The sequence below is a fragment of the Bos taurus genome, chromosome 11 (assembly GCF_002263795.3).
Source record: "Bos taurus isolate L1 Dominette 01449 registration number 42190680 breed Hereford chromosome 11, ARS-UCD2.0, whole genome shotgun sequence".
Classification (NCBI taxonomy): Eukaryota; Metazoa; Chordata; class Mammalia; order Artiodactyla; family Bovidae; genus Bos; species Bos taurus.
The window spans coordinates 29,030,138-29,053,804 of record NC_037338.1 but is presented as its reverse complement, the minus strand read 5'-3'; the positions used below and the strand labels follow the sequence as shown (position 1 = coordinate 29,053,804).

At 35.4% G+C, this 23,667-nt stretch overlaps 1 protein-coding gene across 7 annotated transcripts in view; it reads left to right on the top strand.

Moving 5' to 3' along the window:
• Window positions 1-23,667, top strand: part of PIGF (phosphatidylinositol glycan anchor biosynthesis class F) — a 32,556-nt gene that overhangs the window by 7,612 nt on the left and 1,277 nt on the right. For 5 of the 7 annotated variants that reach the window (XM_059891559.1, XM_005212696.5, XM_059891562.1 and 2 more), the window contains 1 exon segment: window positions 13,264-13,372. In XM_059891559.1, the coding sequence (XP_059747542.1) occupies window positions 13,264-13,372 (109 nt within the window). 7 annotated transcript variants of the gene reach the window in all.

Here is a 23,667-nt window from a genome sequence, read left to right as displayed (position 1 = left end):
TTCTTAAAAAGCATTGAAATTACTTATATCGGAAATGGTTGAGTCATAACTAAGAAAACTAGAAGTTAGTTGGTACCCATGATTTTGTCCTATTTATCATCCAGCAGCAAAAACTTCTTGAGCCTTTAACTCTGTTTAGAGTTTGTACAGAGTTTGTACAAACAGAGTTTTTGGAGTCTGAATCAGCTGATTCTCTCCCTAAGGGGCTTGGATGTTCGAGGGGCAGGGATGAGAGGAGCAAAAACATAAGACTAAATTTGTGTAAACAGTAAAGTTTTAGGAACTCAGTAGCAGGGGAGATCCCTGAAGAGTGAGCTGTAATGGGGATGATCTATGAAAGACTTAGATCAGGAGTAAGAGATTTGGTGAGACTCGGGAAAGGGGAGACACTGCATGATAGAGGAATGAGTGAAATCATAGAAACTGAAATGAATGTGGTATTTTGTGTGATTTGGAAGAGAACAGCCCAAGTAGAGAGATACTGCTGTGTAGCGAGACTCCATACATTACTGACTTTTTCCTTTGGAAATGCATACTGTTGGTACCCCTTCAGGACCATCTTCTAGTGTTCATAAAGTCTCTAGAAAACAAAAGTGTATCACCGTTTGAATACCTTTTCCTACATCATTACCATATTATTCCAAATAGCATTGATTTCTTTTAGCATTTTAGTTTGAAAATTTTAAACAGTGAAAATCATTTGAAATCTTACTGGTTTGGATTGATGATTTATCCAGCTTTGATTTCTGTTTCTGATGATAGCACCGATGGTGCATTTAGAGTGATATTGTTATCTGATTGGACAGTCAGTTCTACTGTATGATGCATACCTAAAAATCCTTGCATTATACAGAACTAAGCAGTAAACACAGAGCTTGTGAAGAAAATGGGATTGAGGTGCAACACTCAGAAACTTGGTCAGTAACACATCATAAAAGATATTTGGTATTCAGAAGAGCATGTGCCCGCGTGTTCAGTCGTGTCTGACTCTTTGTGACGCTGTGGACTGTAGCCCACCAGGCTCCTCTGTCCATGGGGATTCTCCAGGCAAGAATACTGGAGTGGGTTGCCGTATCATCCTCCAGGGGATCTTCCCAGTCCTGGGATTGAACCTGTGTCTCAAGTAGATATGGGAGGGGTTGCGTCTTGTAAGGAGGGTTGTTAAAAAGTTAAGGCGGATGGTGGAAGGTGTGGCTCAGATATGTGAGGGGAACTGAGACAGCTGGGAGGCAGGTTTTTTTTAAAATAGTATGGAGATATAATTCAGACACCATATATGTCACCTATATAGTGTCCAATTCAGTATTTTTAATGTATTCACAGATATGTGCAACAGATATGTCAGTTTTGAATATTTTCATCACCTAAAAAAGAAACTGTTTCCTTTGGCTATAATTCCCTTATTCCTCTCCCCTAGCCGAAAGCACCCTGGAGAGGGAAATGGCAACCCACTCCAGAATTCTTGCCTGGGAAATTCCATGGACAGAGGAGCCTGGTGGGATATAGCGTGGGTCGCAGAGACTTAGCAACTGAACAAGCCCTAAGCAACCACTAATCTATTTACTGTCTGTAGATTTGCCTGTTTTGGACATTTCATAACAATGGAATCATATAATATGTGATCTTTTGTGACTGGCATTTTCATTTATCATGATGTTTTTGAGGTTTATCCACGTTGTAGCGTGTTGTTAAGTCATGTCTGACTCTTTTGCAACCCCATGGACTCTAGTCTGCCAGGCTGCTCTGTCCAGGGGATTTCCCAGACAAGAATTCTGGAGTGAGTTGCCCTTTTCTTCTCCAGGGTATCTTCCCTTCCCAGGGTTTGAACCCTGTCTCCTGCTTGGCTGGTGATTCTTTACCACTGAGCCTCCTGGGAGGCCAGTTGTAGCGTGTGTTAGTACTGTATTCCTTTCTGTGGTTGAATAATAAGGATGGATATGTACTGCATTTTGTTCATCCATTCGTCAGCTGATAGACATCTGAGTTTTCACTTTTTGCTATTCTGAAAAAGTTGCTGAAGGAGTCTGTGTGCAGATTTTTGTGTGGATATATTTTTAAATATGAAACAGTTTTTTATTTTATGTTTTTAAACTTTACTGAGGAATAATTGATGATATAAAATTATACATATTTAAAGTGATTTGATATACATTGCAGAATGATTTCAAGATCAAGATAAGTAACGCATATGGATAAATGTTTTTATTTTACTTGAGTGTATGCCAAGCAGTGGAGTTGTTGGGTCATATGGTAACTCCACATTTAATCATTTGAACAACCGCCAGACTTTTTCAATGTGGCTGTTCCATTTTACATGTCCATAGCAGTGTGTGAGGGCTCCAATCCCCCTACATCCTCACCAACAGCTGTTAGTATTTGACTTTTTAATTAATGCTATCCTTATGGGTGTGAAGTATTATCTATTTGTGTTTTTTATTTGTATTTCCCTTTTGACTAGTGAGGTCAAGCATCTTTTCCTGTTCCTATTGGCTGTTATATGTTTTCCTTGAAGAAATATCTCTTTAGATCCTTTGCTCATTTTTCAATTGAGTTTTTTATGTTTTTATTGTTAAGTTGTTAGAGTTCTTTATGTATTCTGGATACAAGCCCTTTATCAGATGTATGCTTTGCAAATATTATTTACTCTCTTTCTGTCTGTTGTTTTTTCACTTCCATGATAGTGTTCTTTGAGACACAAAGGTTTTAATTTTGATGAAATCTAATTTTTCTTTGGTTGCTTGTACTTTTAGAGTCATATTTAAGAACACATGGCCAAATCCAAGGTGTTGAAGATTCACTTCTGTGTTTCCTTCTAAGAGCTTTCTAATTTTAATTCTTAAATTTGGGTCTTTGATCCATTTTGTGTTAGTTTTTAGGTATGGTGTGAAGTAAGCGTCTCCCACTTTATTCTTTTGCACGTGGCTTCCAGTCGTGCTAGCATCATTTGTTGAAAGGCCATTTATCCCTCTGAGTGATCTTGGCACCTCTGTTGAAAATCAGTTGATCATAAGCACATGATCCATTTCTGGACTTTCAGCTCTTATTCCATTAATGTATATCCTGCTGCCAGTATAACACTGTCTTGATTAGCTGCTAGATGTTTGAGGAGTGTGCATGTTGTATGTATTCATACGCTGCTCAGCTCAACTAGGTGCAGTTTTTGTGTTCACTCAGTGTTTCTCACAGACAAAGTCACTCCTAGTGTTCTTTAATATATCAATCAAATTGGAATAAATTCAAAATTTCAAAACAAGCATTATAGCAGAACTGACTAAATATGTATAAATTCCTAATATTTTAAAATTAAATAAAGTCAAACTTTAAAACTGAAGGGAAACAGAGTAACCATTCTTAGTTTCTCATAGTAATTTATCATGAACTTATTATATAGACATTTTCTGAGCCTTTTTCTTTTGATAATTTTTTTGAAGTATAGTTGTATTATATGTTACAAGTGTATAGCATAGTGACTCACAATTTTTAAAGGTTTTACACCATTTTCAGTTATTATAAAATATTGGTTGCATTCCCCGTGTTGTACAATATATCCTCGTAGCTTATTTTGTACGTGATAGTTTATACCTCTTAATTCCCTGCCCCTGTATTGCCCCTCCCACCCTGAGAGTTGAGTGAGGTTATGAAATAGTAAGTGCTCAAGAAATGTTTGTCAACTGGATTAACAGTTGTCAGGAGACATTTGTATACTTCATGCTCCCAGTCCTGACTGCCATCTGTCTTAGTACTTTTCTTGGTTTAGGTAACAGACCAAGGAGTGCTAAGCATAGACAACCACAGGGAAGGAAGAATGGTTTTTACAGTATATTTAATGTAAAGTTGATTTGAACTTTGTCGTGGGGAGCTTAAGTCTTCATGCTTCTACCATACATTAGTGATATTTCAGTTTCCTCCTATCACTTCCCTATCACTTTTATCACACTTGAAGGATTTAGTATAAATATGTCACATGTCCAATTTTGAATGAGGTAGGAAATAATCTGATACAGTAACTTGTTTAATGTTAGAGTTAGCCTTAAATGTTCACTTTTATGCAAAAAATTTTAAAAATTCAAAGATCTGGTGATTCTGCACTGTTAGTATGAAATACCTAAGAAAAACAATGACTTGTGTGTTATTTTGAAATTATTTGAATATATTAACATTATTTATATTGAGTTACAACTTTAATTTAAAATAATGTTATAATTTAAGGAGGTTATATAGAACATATGAATAATACTTTTCTTCCTAACCAGTAATCATTTTCAGCAGAAATTAAAGTTCTGATTTGAAGTACTTATGCTATAGTTCTAATTCACTGAAAGTATTTTAAATACCTTAAAGTACTGATTGAAGATTTTAGAACTTTAAATTTTTATCATTCATCCTGTGTTTTAGTATACAAAACATAGTAGAGTATTTTCCTTTTGTTTTGCTTATTTAAAGTAGGCCCTTGTATTATTTTTGAAATATAACTAATTCAGGTGTTGAGTATGAATAGCTTGGAATTGGGCTGAGATCTTGTTCAGTATTGAATCAATATTTTGTACTATTTTAAGTGAAATATCATTATATCCTAATTTTTAGTGTATTTATTTGCATGTTTAACACTGAGTAGATGATAATCAAATAAAGACTGAAGACACCAAAGCTCTGAATTTGAGAACTATGTAAGAGATGCATCCCAAGAGTAAAGGGCCAGTTGGACACTATTCAGATTGAATATGTAATTAAATGACACTGTTTTCACAAGACTTTTTCTTAAAGGCATGTAAAATTATTGTAAATTTTTTTTTTTTTTTAAAGAATGCTATTTTAAAGAGGCTTGAAGATAGAAAAGTCATTTGGTTTCCTAAAAAATTCTAGCGACTTCTTTTTGGTATACTTTATTACTGAATATACTCAATTTGTACTGCTGCTGCTGCTGCTAAGTCACTTCAGTCGTGTCCAACCCTGTGTGACCCCATAGACGGCAGCCCACCAGGCTCCCCCGTCCCTGGGATTCTCCAGGCAAGAACACTGGAGTGGGTTGCCATTTCCTTCTGCAATGCATGAAGGTGAAAAGTGAAAGTGAAGTCGCTCAGTCATGTCTGACTCTTAGGGACCCCATGGACTGCAGCCCACCAGGCTCCGCCGTCCATGGGCTTTTCCAGGAAGAGTACTGGACTAGTTTACTTCCATTTGTTGCTTTGGTGTTGTAATTATTGTGGGGCCTTTTTTTTTTTTCCATTTGTCGACTTCCTTATAAAGGAAAATAATAATTCGACTATCTTCATCCTACATTTTTCATTCAAGTTTGCTTTTTCTTTTATCAGTTTATTTTATGCTTTTATTTGAATGTTTCAGAATCTGATCACTTTTCATGAAATGAAAAAGTTTAATTTCTGAATACGTTCCTGAATCTGTGATTATCTTGCCAAGGTAAAGACAGCCTATAAGCCCTATTTGTATAGTGAAAACAATAGGCCTCTTTTTGCCATCTTTGTGTTGAAATGGACTTTATATTGAAAAAAACCACTGTGGACATTAAAAGTGAAAGGATGGTGAATGACCAATTTTTATATGTATTAAAATTAGGTAATTTAGTCTTAATGTGGGTACAAAAATTTAGTAGCAAAGAGGCATTGGTTTTAATATTTATTCAGTGGGGGAAGGGGAAAGTTTATGTAAGATTTCTGTAAATATCTTTAGCCACTAGGAGGAGTTGTTTAGTGCCTCTTTTTTAGATAGAGATCAACAGTTAAAAAGATCAACTCCATCTAAACAAGCACTGTTGTGGTGACAGCCTGTCTGAGCCATAGTATTTATTGTTAACTATCTCAGATGACTGATACAGTGTCTGGAACATAGATAGTAGGCATTTGAAATGGTTTATTTATTTCAATTAAGATTTGATTAAATGAATTTCAGTGGAGTCAAATAATGTGGACATTTACTTAGAACTCACTGTCACGAAGACTGATCTGTAATATTCAGTCACTTCTAAGTTTGTTTGCAGAATAGTGCACTATGTATTCTATTCTCAATCATATATATATATATAGAACTTAACTATGAAGAAATTAGCCATTAACCATCGAATTCCAATGGCTTTATTATGGAAATTTATAAAATGAAAATAAATCAATGTCAGTGCTGCTATAAATCAGTGACTAGAAAGGAATTTATGCTTTTTGTTTTTTACAAAAGAATATTATAAAAATTCAAATAATAGAAAAATATCAGAAGTTAAAAAGAACAGCTGTTACTAACAGATTTTATATGTTCCAGATTTTATCTATGAAAAAATATATGTAATTTAAAAATAAAACTGGTTATACTAGTCACTGCTTTATAATTTGCTTTACTTCTCACTTATTGGGCTGGTAGGGAAATGGCAGCAACTTCTCTTCTCCTTAAATCTTCCTAAACTAATCATTGGGAAAGAATGGGATCACCATGATTTAATTAGCCTAATCATCAGAAATGAGATGAATGTTGGCAACTAATCATCATTATAAGTATTCCATGTACCATGATTTAACTCATTTCCTATTGAGGGCTATTATCAAATTTTCATGATATAAATAATGTTGTTATGAACATCTTTGTACCATATAATTTTGTATACTTGTACAGTGATTTCTGTATACCAGATTTCTGGAGTAGAATTCCTAGGTCAAAAGAAGTTGATAGACATCACCAAATTAAAATTCTAATTTGAAATATATACACACACAATATATATACTTTATTATTATATACATATATATATATATACACACACATATAGCTTCCCAGGTGGCACAGTGGTAAAGAATTGCCTGCCAGTGCAGGAGACCCAAGTTCAATACCTGGGTTGGAAGACCCCTGGAGTAGGAAGTGGCAACTCACTCCAGTATTCTTGCCTGGAAAAATCCATGGATAGTGGAGGCTGGCAGGCTATAGTCCATGGGGTTGCAAAGAATTGTACACATCATCTGAGCACATCTGACCTTATATCACACAACTGAGCACACACATCATCATCAAAACTCAAACACATGCAGACACCTCAGCAGAGTGCCAGCTTCCCTGAACCCCCATCAGTGCTGTTTATACTCTTTATCAGTCTCCCAGGGCTGCTGCCTACTGGGTTTTACCCAGGAAGCAGACTGTTCTACTATAGTTTCATCTGATTCCTAATGGGATACATAAGCCCTGGTCAAAATTTTTGTTAATTTGTAGAACCACCATTCATTAAATTGCAGCTGAATATTTCTGATTATATTGCAAAGACACCATTTCCCTTGCCTTGGCTCTCTGCCTCCATTCTTTCCTTCTGCCTCATGTCACCGAAAATTTGATAGAAAAGAACATCCAGTCCTCAAAATGCAACTTCAAGACTTAAAAAATTGATGTTGTTAAGATAGAAAGGCGGCTCCAAATAACACATTTGTTTTATCCAAACAAATGGGTAGTTTGGGCAGCCTGACCATATGAAGTATGGGCAAGTTGAAAAGAAATGGTCTGACAATGCCTAAAAACAAACTATAGAAGAAGAAAAAGGCGTGTAGAAGATAAGGAACTCAGCCTGGAAGAAAATACTACCCAAGGAACAAAAACAAAAAAGCTCCACACAGTTTACCACTGAAAAAAATGTTATTAAGGATATTAATGCAATAAAATAAGAGCTCAAAGATGAGATAATTAAAGAAAATGAGGTGGAGAAGGAAATTGAAAAATTAATGAAATAAATTCAGAATCCAGATCATACTATTAGATCATAAATTAGAAACATAGATAAATTAGAAAATCAAGTTGTAGCAGCAGGAAAGGTTTGAGCTAATCAAAATGAATGAAAGCTAATGGGGGTTGGGAAGAATAAAGCAATTAGAGAAGAAATGATAAATATAGAGAACATACAAAGATCACTTAAGACAAGTTCCAGTTCCAGTTCTGTCACTCAGTCGTGTCCGACTCTTTGTGACCCCATGAATCACAGCACGCCAGGCCTCCCTGTCCATCATCAACTCCCGGAGTTCACTCAGACTCATGTCCGTCGAGTCGGTGATGCCATCCAGCCATCTCATCCTCTGTCATCCCCTTCTCCTCCTGCCCCCAATCCCTCCCAGCATCAGGGTCTTTTCGAATGAGTCAACTCTTCGCGTGAGGTGGCCAAAGTATTGGAGTTTCAGCTTTAGCATCATTCCTTCCAAAGAACACCCAGGACTGATCTCCTTTAGGATGGACTGGTTGGATCTCCTTGCAGTCCAAGGGACTCTCAAGAGTCTTCTCCAACACCACAGTTCAAAAGCATCAATTCTTCAGTGCTCAGCTTTCTTCACAGTCCAACTCTCACATCCATACATGACACAGGAAAAACCATAGCCTTGACTAGACGGACCTTTGTTGGCAAAGTAATGTCTCTGCTTTTTAATATGCTGTCCAGGTTGGTCATAACTTTCCTTCCAAGGAGTAAGCATCTTTGAATTTCATGGCTGCAGTCACCATCTGCAGTGATTTTGGAGCCCAGAAAAATAAAGTCTGACACTGTTTCAGTACCCCTAAAATACAAAGCAAAAAATAACTCAAAGATATGATAGAAGACAGTTCCCCCAGATGAAGGAATTACTGAGTGCATATATAAGGGGGTTACTATATCAATGAATTGGAGTTCAGAACAGAATATAAATACTGTATAAATATCATAGTTATACAGTTGGTGAAGGGAAGATGGAGAAAGATGCACCCCCAACCACTCCGGCTACCCCCAGATCCTGAGCCTAGTTGCTACAACCTCTTCAGGAAGCCTTAAACAAAATTCTACATACTAAGCAATGAGTCTGTACCTTATGCCTAGTCCTTTTTATCTTCTAGGCCCAGAACACTGACAGCCAGGCTTATACCATCTAGGCAGAATACTGAAATGATTTCTCTCTGAGAAAAATGGTCCCAAAACACCTATAGATACTGACATTTGAGATTTCTCTTAACAGGCAGGGTTCCTACCCAGTTCCTGGAACAGTGAAGCCCATCAGTTGAATCATGCTATTTGTGTACAGTGATCAGCCAGCCAGCTGTTTAGAGTTTCACTTTTTTTGTTGTCTTTTTAAAAAGCACATTATTGAGACATAACTTCAAGCTATAAAACTCACCCATTTAAAGCGTACAGTTCAAGGGGACTTCCCTGGTGGCCCAGTGGTTAAGACTCCACGCTTCCACTGCAGGGGACAGAAGTTCAATCCCTGGTTGGGTAACTAAGATCCCACATAACGGCCAAAAAATAAAGCAATAAAATGTATAACTCAATAGTTTTTTTGTGTAGGTACTGTTTTGTAACTGTCAGTACAATCTAAGAACATTTCATCACCCCAAAAGAAATACCTGTCAACAGTCGTTCTCCATTCCCACCCTTCTCTCCCACCCACCCCCTTACTCTCCATCCCAGGTAAACACTAAAGTACTTTCTGTCTCTATAAATTTGCCTTTTCTGGACATTTCATATATAGTGTTTTACATTTAAGTAGAATGGTAACTGAAGAATCACTAGACATTTGAAGAACACCTCTAAGCTGAAAACCAGAAATGGAAACAACAAGAAAACTCAGTGGAAATAAAAGCAGTGTAAGAACCAGAAGATAACTTTAAAAAATATATATTTTTACATCCATAAATGTGAACAGGAGGTAATCAAAAGGAATATTCAGAGAAGAAAGCTTCTTGGGAATTAAATTCAACAGAAGTAGGGACAAAGTTGAAAAGATCCTTTAGTCAAACAAAAAGGCAAAGATATGGGAAATGAGTTAAAAAGTAAGAAGATTAGCGAATTAATTCATAAGGATAGTATCCCCAGCAAAAGAGTAAGAAAAACAAAATTCTTAAGGGACCTGGGCATCAAACAGCAAGTCTTCAAATGAAAATTTCAAGAACTAAAAACCTGAGAGTCTAAATTAAGAAAGCCCATGTGTATTTCTGGCATAATGGACGAAAAGACCCACTCCAAGACATGTTAATGTGAAATTTTAGATAACAAGAAATAAAGAGATGATTCTAGAGGCTCCCAGAAAGGATGGTGGGAGGGTGGGGTGTAGAGAACATGTTACTTACAGAGAACTGGGAGCCAGATGGCCCTGAACTTCTCAAGCAGGAATCAGAAAACAATGGAGCAAATGCCTTCAACATTCTGAGACAAAATGATTGCCAACAATGATAGTAAAGTCACTGTCAGACTTTAAACATCTCTAAAATCTGTTTTCCCCCTACATTTTCTCAGGAATATGTTAAAGGATGTACTTTAAAAGAAGGGGACGATAGAAGGAAGACGTCTTGAAATTCAGGAAAATGAAGACCCAGGAGCACTGAGAGAGGCAAAGGGAATTCACGAGATGGTGTAGGGCACTCACAGGAACACAGTTGTGCCTCAGGCTTTTTAATTTTAAAAAGATAGGCTACAGATTTCTTCTAATTTTTAATTTAGGTCTTGGTTCCATTTTTTTATGCATTTGTTGTACGTAAGATCATAAACACTCTTCATACATCAAACAAACAAAATAGAGGACAACCTCTTGGATATTTGCCCTTCCCTGGAGAAGGAAATGGCACCCCACTCCAGTATTCTTGCCTGGAGAATCCCATGGACGGAGGAGGTTGGTGGGCTACAGTCCACGGGTCGCAAAGAGTTGGACACGACTGAGCGACTTCACTTTCATTTTCACTTTTCTTGGATATTTGCCTTTATTTTAACAAATATAAGATGACCACAAGTGTGCTTATAACAATGAAAAAAAAAGTGTGACGACATGGATCTTGCCCCTTAGCCCAAGGAACTTGGAGCTCAGATTAGACGTGTACATAGATCTTATTAGACTTAACTCATATTGCTGACAGGATTTAAAACCTTCAGAGACTTCTTTTGACTTAAAAAATTTGACTTTTAAGGCTTTTATAAAATCCTAAGCCTAAATCTACCACAATGAGATACCGCTTCATCACTACTAAGATGACTATAATCAGTAGTAGCAAGTATTAGCAAGAATCTGGAAATTGGAACCCACATACACTACTGATGGGAACATAAAATAGCTCAGCTGCTTTGGACTATAGTCTGGCAGTTCCTCAAAAGGTTAAGCACAGAGTTATCAGCAAGTCTATTCCTTAGTATATCCCCCAAGAAAAATGTATGTCCACACAAAACTTATACATGAATGTTTATAGTAGCATTAGATGTAATAGCCAAAAAGTCAAAACAACCCAGATGTCCATCAACTAATGTGTGGAAAAAATAAAATGTGATATATCTGTATAACAAAATATTATTTGGCAATAAAAGGGAATGACATTTTTACGTGCTACAAAATTGATGAACCTTGGAAACTGTGCTAAGTGAAATAATCCAGTCGCAGAAGACCACACATTGATTTCATTTGCATGAAATGTTCAGAATAGGCAAATCCATAGAGACAGAAAGTGGATTAGTGATCTAGAGGGAAGGGGAAATTGGGAGTGACTGCTAATATAAAGGCTTTTGTTTTGTGGGTGATTGTGCAATTCTGTTAATATACTAAAAACATTGAATTGTGCACTTTAAGTGAATCGTATGGCTGGAAAAGGTTTCTCTGTAGCATTTTTTTTTAAACTGTATTCAATAAAGCCATTATTTTTTTAAAAATCCTACTGTAACCTACTTTTCCAGTGTTGTTACCCATTCTTCCACTTGGGCTCAACCAATTTTACTTACGTTCTTTTAACCTACAGTATATCTCTTTCTCCATTTCTTCAAGACCAAATACTGCTCATTCTTCCAAATTCAGCTGAACTTCCTTTCATAAAAAAAGAAAAAAGTAAAACTCTTCTTAGCAGAAAGTAAACTCTGCTCTCAATTTTGTATCTCTCGGCAAATCACTTTACACATTGCAATACCAAGAAGTGTGTGTTTTGGTGAAAGGCAGTCAACATTTCTCAGCAACATAAAGTAAAAAATTACCTTAGACAAACCTTTAAATTGCCTGAATCGTACAATTCTGTCTTTACATTCAACTCACCAGTTTTTTCACCTCTTAAGACTGGAATAGATCTCTGTTCTGTTGAATGTTAGTTGAAGAAATTGACTTTTATTTTTAAGTGTTACACAAAATAGAAAAGAACAATTAAGCCCAACAAATAACACAGATTTGGATGTATGGGGATTGCCTCCAATCTTCTTCCAGCCCCAGTTTTCAATAGAAACAGGCTGAAGCTCTTAACTCGTGTAGGTGAGGGAAAGGCAGTACTGAGATGGGTAGGTGATGGGATGTTGGTTTATGGACTGACTTGTCATTCTGGATGGTTTTAATTCAGTGTACATTTTGTGTATAGTCATTAGCCTGTTTCTAAAGCAGTCATCTAACAAAGCAAATGTTTCCCCCCTTTACCACACTAACGGAAGAAACTGCTTTTCATAAACTTCGGAATAACTAAACACTGCATTTGAAACAATTGAATATTTGGACTCCAGTTACTGCATTTTTGGGGAGTGGTTTACTCCACTGTAATGAGATTCTTATTCCACCCAGTTAAGTGATCCCATTAGGGGCAGACTGAAGCCAAGATTTTCTAAGAGACAGATAGAATTATGTCTTTCCACGTTTACACTGTAAGATGTGCACTTAATAAATAAGAATGGTAGGCCAAAGCAGTGGGTCTTTTGTAATGTTTTGTTCTCATTCTCTACTCCTTCCCCACCAAATAGAGTTGATTTTCTTAAATGAAATGTGCCATAAGGGACTAGTTGAATAAATGATGCTTCCTTGGGACAATGGAATACTAGTGAAACTGTTAACAGGGGAAGATACACAGCAAAACCGTGTTTATGACATGGTACATTTGAGTTTTGTTTTGAAGGGTTTATACATACATGTGTGCATATAAGTAGATGTGCATGTATCATTCTAAACAAAATTGTGTTGTTTTGTGTGTATACAGTATTTCTGGAAGGATATGTACTTAGTTGGTAATAGTCATTTCTGGGAAAAGGAACCAAAGTTGATAATAAGGGTGAGAGGAGGACTTAGCATTCATTGCAAATACTCTTTTGTATTATTTGACTTTCAGTATGTGTATATGTTACTTTTCCAGCTGAAAACCACTTATATCTTCTTGTCAATTAATTGTTAATGATTCATAGCAAATATTTATGTGTCAATTTGAGATGCTTATTTGAAATGAACAGAACATGTACGTATGTATGGTGTTAATACGTGCTTTTTGTTTGATTTCCCAGCAGCTGAGATCTGTTCCGCCAATGATTTATATATTTGTGTTTTACAGAGTTACGTCCATTTGGGAGAATAGTCTTCAGATCACTACAATTTCTAGTTTTGTAGGAATATGGCTTGGAGCCTTTCCTATTCCACTGGATTGGGGAAGACCATGGCAGGTTGGTTTCAATTCCTTAAAGCAGCAAAGTAAATGTTTGTACAGTGAGGGTAAAACTGATGACGCCAACGAGTGTATATATAAATTGTTTCATTGTTCAGTTAAGTAGGGATGTCGGTTCCCTCTGTCACTGTAATCTGGGGGACTTATTGGGGCCTCAGTGCTACAGGTATCCAGATTAGCCTGTTTCTGTCTTCCAGCACTGTTTAACATAGAGCAAAGTTGATTTTGAAATAAGTGTTTGTGAAATTAGAGGAAACTTATAAATATCAGATTTTTCATTTTCTATCACAATAGGGTATGGCTATTAAGCTAGGTGAAGCACCGTAAGTATTCTTTTATCTGCATTTTACAGATGAGAAAACTGATACCTAGAGGACATATGATATTTCCAAGGTCACTGAGCTAGTGATGAATACATCTTTGTCGTAATTTTTAATGGCTTTGTACTAAATCATTAGATAGTTATTCTAAAATTTAACAAATTCGCTATTGATCATTTAAGTTATTGCTAATAATAATTTTTACTATTATACTGTTATAAACGTTATGATAAAGATCTTTTAATCTGTATCTTAATGGATGTTTCCAATTATCAAGATAATTTCTCCTAAATCAAGCTTAGTATTAAAAAATAAATATACTTTCTTTTTCCAGAATGAGAATTTTTCTCTTGATTACAAAGACAGTATACATTTATTTAGAAAACTTCAGCAGTACTAATAATTATAAAAAGTAAGTAAAAATTATCAAATATCCAGCCACCCAGAGGCAGCTCCCATTTGTGTTTTGGTGACAATCTTTGCAGCTCTCTCTCTCTATACCTATTCATAGTACACATACTATTTTTAATCTGTTTCTTTCCCCTTCAGCAGTATATTGTGGAACTCGTTCCATGTCAGCAACAAGTTGCATGGGTGTAATACTGTATTATTTGTGTAAAATCATATATGAATTTCTTATGAATGGATATTTAGATTATTTACAGTTTTCACTATTATTAATTACCATAATTATCATAAAACATACATCCTGGCAGTTTTGTCCAGTTTTCTCCTTAAATTTTTCTTAGTTTGTCCAGTTTTCTCTTTAAAATAAATTCCTAGGTAGTGAATCTCTGATACGTGTCTCACTTTCCAAAGGCCACTGAGGGAGCTAGATTGTATGCCTTGCACTTAACTGCCTACTTTTTAAGTCCATTCTTTGTGGTTTCTATTAGATGTTGTGTTTCCCTAACAAATGAGTTGTTTTATATTCAGTAAGTCTGGTAGGTTGGCCCTTCCCTGTAATAGTTCTTCACCTACTTATATGTTATAGAAATCCCTGGAGGTTTGGCATGTGTGATGTCACTGATACCATTCCCAAGGTTATAGTATTAATAAAGGTTTCTTTTATATTCTCTTGGCCATCTCAGTGATTGCTGGGAAATAGAGATTCATTTGTACTCAAGTTACCATCTTATGAAACTTAATTTCATTCAATAGTGTCATAATTTCTAGATTGGAGGACAATCAAAATCACTGAAAAGTGTACATAGGAAATTGTGTCTTAATCCCTTATTTCAGATATATGAAATTAAATCTAATACAAAGTATCAGTATATAACGCACCATGGGCCATCAGCTTATGAGTTGGTAAGGTAACGTGTAATTAGCTTGTTAGTTTGCATATAGGTGGAATATTTTGGAGTGTAAAAGTTTGATATCTTGTTGTTGTTGTTGTTCAGTTGCTAAGTCGTGTCCAAGTCTTTGCCATCCCATAGACTACAGCACACCAGGTTTCCTTGTCCTTCACTGTCTCCTGGAGTTTGCTCAAACTCATGCCCATTGAGTCGGTGATGCCATCCAACCATCTCATCCTGTGTTGCCCCCTTCTCCTCCTGCCCTCAATCTTTCTCAGCATCAGGGTCTTTTCCAACGAGTTGACTCTTTGCATCTTAGACCTGTATAAATCGTCTTAAGACTATGCAGGGACATCCCTGGTGGTCCAGTGGTTAAGACTTCGCCATCTGGTGCCGGGTACATGGGTTTGATCCCTGATTCGGAAACTAAGATCCCACATACTATGTGGTGCAGCCAAAGGTGGGGGGAACGACAGGCAAAAAAGACGATGCAGAAGTAGATGTTGAATTATGGGGAGCAGATGCATCTGTCTAAAATCGGGTTTAGGTTTGTGAAGAAAATATATATTTCAGTTATTTACAATCCAATTATCCATTTTTGATTGTTTAGGCTTCTAGCTAGTGACTCTCATTTTTCTACCTCAATTCTTATTTACAGTAAGAGGTGAACTGGATCCAAATTAATGGTATCAGACTTTTAAAATTAATATAAATTTTCTACTTGAATTATCGACTTTAAAAAAAATTTCTAGCTAGCTAATTTAGTATGTAACAAATGTTGGTCTTCATTAGGAATGTTTCATTTGACTGGACTATTACTGGTTATTTAATAATCTTTACTATTGGGTTGTTTTAAGAGTATTCCAAGTTAATGAGCCACTTATTTACTATCATCTTTCAAAATTATGATAGATATGTATTCACTATCATCTTTTAAAATTATGATAGATATGTTAGAAGTGATATATAATTAATCATCTTTTATTCACATAATAATTACCTGCCCCTCCCCAGTTTAGTGATTATTTACTAATTTAGCAATTATAAACTAGAGAAATGATGTCTTTTTTTTTCACTTTTTATTTTCATCAAAGTTTTCTGTTCTGTTTTTTTTTCTTTGTAAACCTAACTACACAATAAGTACTCAGTGTGGCTCATGATGCTGACAGAATCTGCCAGAGAAACAATAAACCAGATAAAAGATTATGGCATTACTTCAGAATGGAGATTTTTCTAAAGTAGAATTTCAGAAGAAGAAAACCTCTGTCTATACTTTATTATTTAAACTTTAATATTATAGTATTAGGAAGAGATTTTAGTTCTGTATTCCTGTAGCCCAATAAAGATTTGATATGTTTGTGGTAAAGCAAGCTTTTCTGGGTTGTGATCTGATTTTACTCATGTTTAATAAAAAGAAGTAAACTTGGAGAAGCAAGAGTATCTGGTTAAGCAATTACACTTTCTTTAAAAACACATACACACAAACCACCTCACAAAAACTGTCACATATTGTAGTTCCATTTTTCTACTTTGTACTCAATCTGACTGTGTATAAAGTGCCCGAGGCCAAGCATAAGATTATATAATGATGTGAGTTCTGTATTGAGCAAGTTCAAGAATGCTTATAGTTTTTAAGTTGTTTCAGAATTTAGTGACTGGAAAGGCCCATTGAAAATACATAACCTTAATGAAAAGGTTTTTTCACTTAACTAATAGGAATTTTAAATAATTTTAAGTAATGACAATTGACGAAAGATTCCAGGCATCTTTATATAATTGGAGGAAGCCTTCCATTTCTAGGAGGCAGCAAGAGAATTTGGTGAAAGAGAATATGGTTGATGGCTACCCATTCTGTTGTTGGTCATCTTTATTGTTTTCTTTGAAAGTAATTCAAAGTCATCTTGCTTCTCTTCCCTGCCTTAATTATTACATTATAAACATTGAATTGTCCATAACCCAGACTGGCTTCTTCACCCCCAGAGAAAACTTATAGCTGCAGTAACTGACAAGATTTTTGACTATGGAAAATCTATTTACATTATAATTTGATGCTTCCATCTGCCATAAAAATAGCTAATCAGTAAGTATTTGTTGAGTTCTTACTGTGTACAAAGTACATATTAACTATATAAGCTATAACAGAAATATTACCAGGACTGGAATTTAATTGTTTGGTAATGATAATTTAGATCCAGATTGTGAGTTAGATTCTGATTCAGATTTAATATGCTCTAAATATTTTCAGAATATATGGTTATCAGCTTTTCATCTGGAAAATATCTTAATTCTTTACTTATCAAAAATCAGCACTTCACATTATTAAAACAATTAGTACAAAGTTAAGAATTGTTGTTAGTCATTCTAAACAAAGGAAATTTACATGAAGTTTTTAAACCCACATGTTTTATTAATAGGTAGATAACAGGATTTTTAAGAGCTGAGGCATCAAATTACTGGGTTCAAACCCTGGCTCTGACACTTGTTGCTGCTGCTGCTGCTAAGTCGCTTCAGTCATGTCCGACTCTGTGTGACCCCACAGACGGCAGCCCACCAGGCTCCCCCGTCCCTGGGATTCTCCAGGCAAGAACACTGGAGTGGGTTCCCATTTCCTTCTCCAGTGCATGAAAGTGAAAAGTGAAAGTGAAGTTGCTCAGTAAGTGTCTGACTCTTTGTGACCCCATGGACTACAGCCTACCAGGCTCCTCCGTCCATCGGATTTTCCAGGCAAGAGTACTGGAGTGGGTTTCCATTGCCTTCTCCGCTGACACTTGCTAGTGAGGATTAAATAATTCTGAATTACTTAGTTTAGAACCCTACAGTTAACTGCTTAACTGATGTTATAGGCATTTGTGACCTATAAAAGGAGTAGGTTAATGACTGTTTTTTCTTAGCATTCCCAAAAAACTGCCAATTCATTATTTGAATTCTCCAGAGAATGTGCTTGTTTTATTCATTCTGCACAACGGTCCTTAAATTGGTAGAGTGGATTGTTAACTCATCTTTTTGTTTCTCTGGTATTTGGGTATTTAGGGTATTTGGATTTCACTTAATTTTCAATCCTATCTGACATTTCAGATGGCAATAGAAGGAAAACACAGTATCTCTTTATGTACCAGGCATGGGGCTTGGCACTGTCACACAAGTAACTTAATCCTGGTAACCATAGTGCAAGGTAGGTTTCATCCTCATTTCTACACATAAGAGAGCCAAGTGTCAGGAGAGGAGTATGCATCTTGTTCAGCATTTCTTGACTGATTAGAGGAAGACTCGGAATCCAGTGCTCCAGGACACCATGAATTCTCTTTATCCCTGTTCTTCTTTAACAATGGCCAGGGCTTAGATTTTTTTGAAAAAGGTCGAGTAATTATTATATTGTATTTCTTTCCCCACATGAGGATCTCATTTAAATGCCACAACCACTCAACTGGTAGTGTATGTTAGACCAAAAAATTTAATATATTTGTAGGAGAGTATTTGAAGCTAATAAATGAGGATTTTGTACCTAGAATACCAACAAATACCTTTAAACTCTGGACTTCCAGTTCTACTATCTCCAAAATGGAATTGAACACATAATCAAATCTCTTCTGAGTGTATTTGTTTCTTATAAAGTTAAAATGTAAAATGGATGGAGATTGTCTTTAAAACAATTTAAAATTGTTAAATATTTGTACTTATTCCCATCAGATACCAGATAAATGAGGCATTGTTGTATTTAAAAATTTTTTTTTTGTTTTCTCTGGTTTTATCAGGTTTAAAAATTAATATCTGTGAGACATATATTCATTATTAAAAGTCACAGGTGCCACAGGTAATACTTTAATAAATTGATGCTGGAGATCATTAGGAAAATTAAATGAATCACAGCAAATAATGGTAGAGAAAGGGATGAAGCCAAGATTATGGATTTAATTATTGAAAGAGTGCATATTTTTAGGTTAATTGGTGTTTCTGTTACTAAAGGTCTTACACAGTGTTTTAGACAAACCAAAATAAAATATTAATTTATATGAATGTGAGTTACATACTTCAAGCATGGGAAAAATACTAATACTTAACTGATAGAAAGTGGTTTGCGATTTAAAAGGTGGGTTCATTGTAGGGCAGTGATACTGAAAATGATATGCCAGTAGGACTTCCATGTGATAGAGGAGAGTGCTGGCTGAGGTAAAACTCATTTGCATGGTCCTGGCAGGGACCTTACATCGTCACTTTAACAAGAAGTTCCAGCCTGGAGACTGTGGACCTCTCCACAAATAGCTCTTCCTAAATCTGTGTTCTTAGTCACAGGAGAGTGGTAGAGTAATCATGGCTCAGAGCAGAGTACAACCAACTCTGGACCAACCAACTCTGAGTTACAACCAAGCAGAGAAATTACCCCGATGAGTAGACTCATCTGCTCGTGTATTCTTACACAAGACGGCAGCATCTACTTTATGTGCATCTGGGAAACACAGCGTTAAAACCAGGTTCAGAAGAAAATACACACAATCATCTAAAACCAGGTGAAGTTTGGAAGTAAGTCGGTTTTGAAAGATGAATTGTATCAGTCATGCAAATGTAAATCTATGGTAAGCATGATAAACAAAACATAGTAAAAAGTAGTTTGTGTGAAATTTAGAATTGCCTGGGTTTTATCTTCATTTTTATCTGAAAGAGTCAGTAATCCTAATGGTTGTGGGTTGTTCTAAGTGTTTCTAGGTTTTCTGATCTGCAGATAAGTCAGTTTTCCCTTGAGATCTCTCAGATCACATACCTCTCCAAAAATTATATTGCAACACATTTTTTAAAGTTTGTGTTATTGAAATTTATCTAAAAAAGAATCTTAGTTTGCCCCTTAATTGCTTGGTTTATAGTAGGGGCTCTCAATACATAGTTTTGAATGAAAAGAGCCATTCAAATGGAGACTCTTAAAAATGATAGAAATTTCTGCTGTATATATTAGGTGTAGTTTTTTAGAAATACTTTAAAAAATAGCTTTAGAGATGGTGTATTTGAGGAATGATAGTGTTGTAGATTGTAATTACAACTTACTTCATATGTGCCTGTTTAAAAATATGAACTGAAAGATTATCCATTGTAACCCATTGATTGGTCACTTGTCCTATGTGCCAGACCTGTGTTTTAGGTATGATTGTGGGTACCACATAGGACTTTACCTCATTTGGTCATTACAGTAACCCTGTGAGGTGAGTTTTCCAGTGATCCTCATTTTGCAGATAAGAAACCAAGGTACAGAAAGGTTAGGCGACTTGCCTAGGGTCATCTTTTTGTTAACTTTTTTTTTTTTTTGAAGTATAGTTGATTTACAATGTTGTGTTACTTCCAGGTATACAGCAAAGTGATTCAGAATATATATATGTATATATATACACACATAGAGAATACTATTCTCTACTACTTAGAAAATGCTTTCAAACTTTGTATATTAGTACATTTTCCTTTTCTAAAATGTAAAGCAGAGTTTTATAGCAGTGCCTGATCAGAAGAATGTAGTGTGGTCTTCAGGTAGAAACAAGCTTATATAATTTTGAAGTGTCTTTCAAGCAGCAATAATAATGATTTTTGTAACAGAAAAACACATATCTGTATTATTTCAAAAGTTTTTTAAAGCTTATTAGGGTGAAATTGTTTTATTTCTAAGAGAAAAATAACCTATTGCCAGTACCATGTACTAAGATCCTATGTATCAGGCCTTTGTTAATGCTGATTATTTTAAGCGAACACTGACTTTTTTCAAGTGCTGAGACAAATAAGGAATTATTTGATTTAGAGCAAGGATAATAGTAGCACTGTAAAGCAGGGCACTTTCTTCACATGATGTAGCTACTCATTTTTGTGAAGTTTTTCTTTTTGACAGTAACTATAGTAATTTTACCCAATTGCACTATATTATCTTTTGTTATGCAACAGAAAATTTTCTTTTATTTAGTGATTTTTAAAAAAAATTTTACATTTATAAAAAATTGGATAAAAAGATGGTCCTTTGGTGATAAACACGTGACTTTTACATGAATGTCTTTGAGTTTTCTATTTTCCTTAAACAAAACAAGATAATTATGTAGCTCCATCTCAGATGACCATCATTTGGAGACATGTTTATAGCAACGAAGTTGAATTGTCTGTTCAATAGATACCGTGTGTGTGTTTCTAATCCTATTTGTAGTATGAGGAACGATAAATAGAAACATCTCTGTATGTGAGATGATAATTTAAATGGAAAACTTCAAAATCTATGAAAATACGTGACAAATCTAGGATTGTTTGACAATTCAGTATGATCTGTTGCCACAGGATAGTTTTTAAATTGTTTTAAAGCAGTTACAAGAAGGTTAGTAGCAAGCTGTTTGAGGAAGGGTGGTTTGTTGGCAGCCTCCCGCCCCTCCCCAACCCCAACTCCCTCCAGTAGCCTCTGTGCCATTCCCTATCTTGGCTTATAAAAATCAAGAAAGTCTGCCCTTATATAAAGAAAATCTCTTGTTAAAAATGACTGTGTTACAGATAAGGATTACTTACTTTAAGGAAAATCAAGCAGGAGAGTGTGACCTGTCACTAGCAAACAGTGTCCACAGTTAGTCCAGCATTCTGATTTGTTGATGGCATGGATTCCTTGAGATGTTGAATAGCAAGTGTTTCAAACTTTAACCCCTCCTTAGGCAAAACTTTTAAACTTTCTAATATCTACGTCATTGCTGGCATTCCACTGGAGGTGAGGTATGGCAGCTATTTGAAGAATGTGTGTGTAAATGTATCTTTGTGTTTGGAAACAAAGAGCCACACTGAAATGACAAAGTGATTAAAATAGAATTTAGTAACCCAAATTGGAATCTGGCTGGATTCATGAGGGATTGTGATTCTCCCTACACTTTGACAATGTGCTCTTTACCAAAGTGCAGGCACTCACAATTGGCTGATGATGCATAAACTCACAGCAATGAGAAACAGAGGAAAATCGAGTGTTAGTCCAAATGTTTACATAGAGTGTTAAATAAAAACTACTAAGGTAAGAAGTTCAATACTTTACATAGGTAGTAAACTATGCATATTATTTTATTTGTAACCCCATGTGTTGAGATGGGACACTATTAAAGTAACAATCACTTAAAAAGCAACAACCAACAAACGAGTATTCAATTTGGTACGTAAACTGAATAATTAAAATCAAATGGAAGCAATGCCTAAAGTAACTACGATAATTCACAATAAAAACCATTAGTTCAGGCTCTACTTACTGGAAAGATGATAATTCAACATAGGCTAACCTAAAATGTACCTTTAGAGATCGAATAAAGATATAAGCAAAATATTAAATAAGATGTCAGGAAGTCCCTAAAACTATGTTTAAGGACTTAAAACTGATTACTTACATGCAAAAAAACTAAGTTTGAATTCATTCATACATGATCTTATTTGAAGCACTGTATTTTCATTCACTAGCAAAATTCATGTCAGTAAGATATTTTTGAAGTATTTTATTTTCCAGATATTTCACTATGTTGTTCCAGTGATTAGCCTGAATTTCTGTGGAAACCTAAGTTTTAAATGAAGACATGCTTCTGAAAATAAGGCAACTTTTCTATAATCTGTTTATAAACAGAAAAAAAGAAATCTTTGGTTTTAGTTAAAGTGGCTGAAAGGGTTTTGCAAAAAAAAAAAAAAGAGAGATACTAAAGAACCAAAGCAATGGAAAGGCTCTTCATAAGCAATAAGCAATGGGAAACTCCAAACCCCACCAAGGTCAGTAGAGTACCTAAGGCACCTCAGGTTCAGATGATACAATCATCTTTGCTTAGAGTTCTAGTAATCTATATACAGGATTTTTACCATCTTAAGAACATGAAGCCGAAAAGGTAATGTCCAACAGTGATTACTGTAAGAAAGAAGAAAACCATAGCAGTTGCTAGGAAGAGAGATTAGAATCCATATTTAAAAGATGAGAAAAATGAGGCCCAATCAAGAAACAGATGACACTAGGGTTTGTGTTTCTAAAGTCCTAGTCCATTTCTCTTAGGGCAGGGCAAATTCTAGATTTTAACTTTATTGGCTAGGAAACCAAGTGTGAAGAGTTTCAGATATGTGAACTGAGGAAGAAAAAAATTCCCATCAAATCCCCAAAGGCAAGCTGGAAATAAATATATAATACTTTACTGTCTTAATTCCTTTATATCATGTGTTGGACAACTTGGCTAATATACTAATTGAGTTATACAGTTCTTTCAGTTCTATCTAAAAATAGCAGACCAATATTAAATGAGAAAGTTACATCAGATTCCATTTGAGCATACATAAGGCCATGATACTTAACACGAACCACCACTTCTTGGGAGAAAGAAGATATCCACTGTCCAGTTCAGGAGAGAAAGCTCCTGACCAGTTATCCAGTAGATTCTCCACTCTTCAATGGGGATGATGCTTATATTTTTAAAAAAACCTCTACAAAGCTCACATACAAGACAATACATCCTAGATTTGTGACTGCTATGAGCATTTAAGGCTGTCATTTTCAAGTATAAAAGTTTAGTGTTCCATTACCCAATCTGTGCAACAGACATAGCTGTAAGCTCAAATCATGGAAATTAACAGAAGCTCACCAAAGACAGACAGAAATCATAATTTAGGCAACAGCAAGTTTAAATGTAGGAAAGGATGGGGAAAAAAATTATGTATTAGATTAT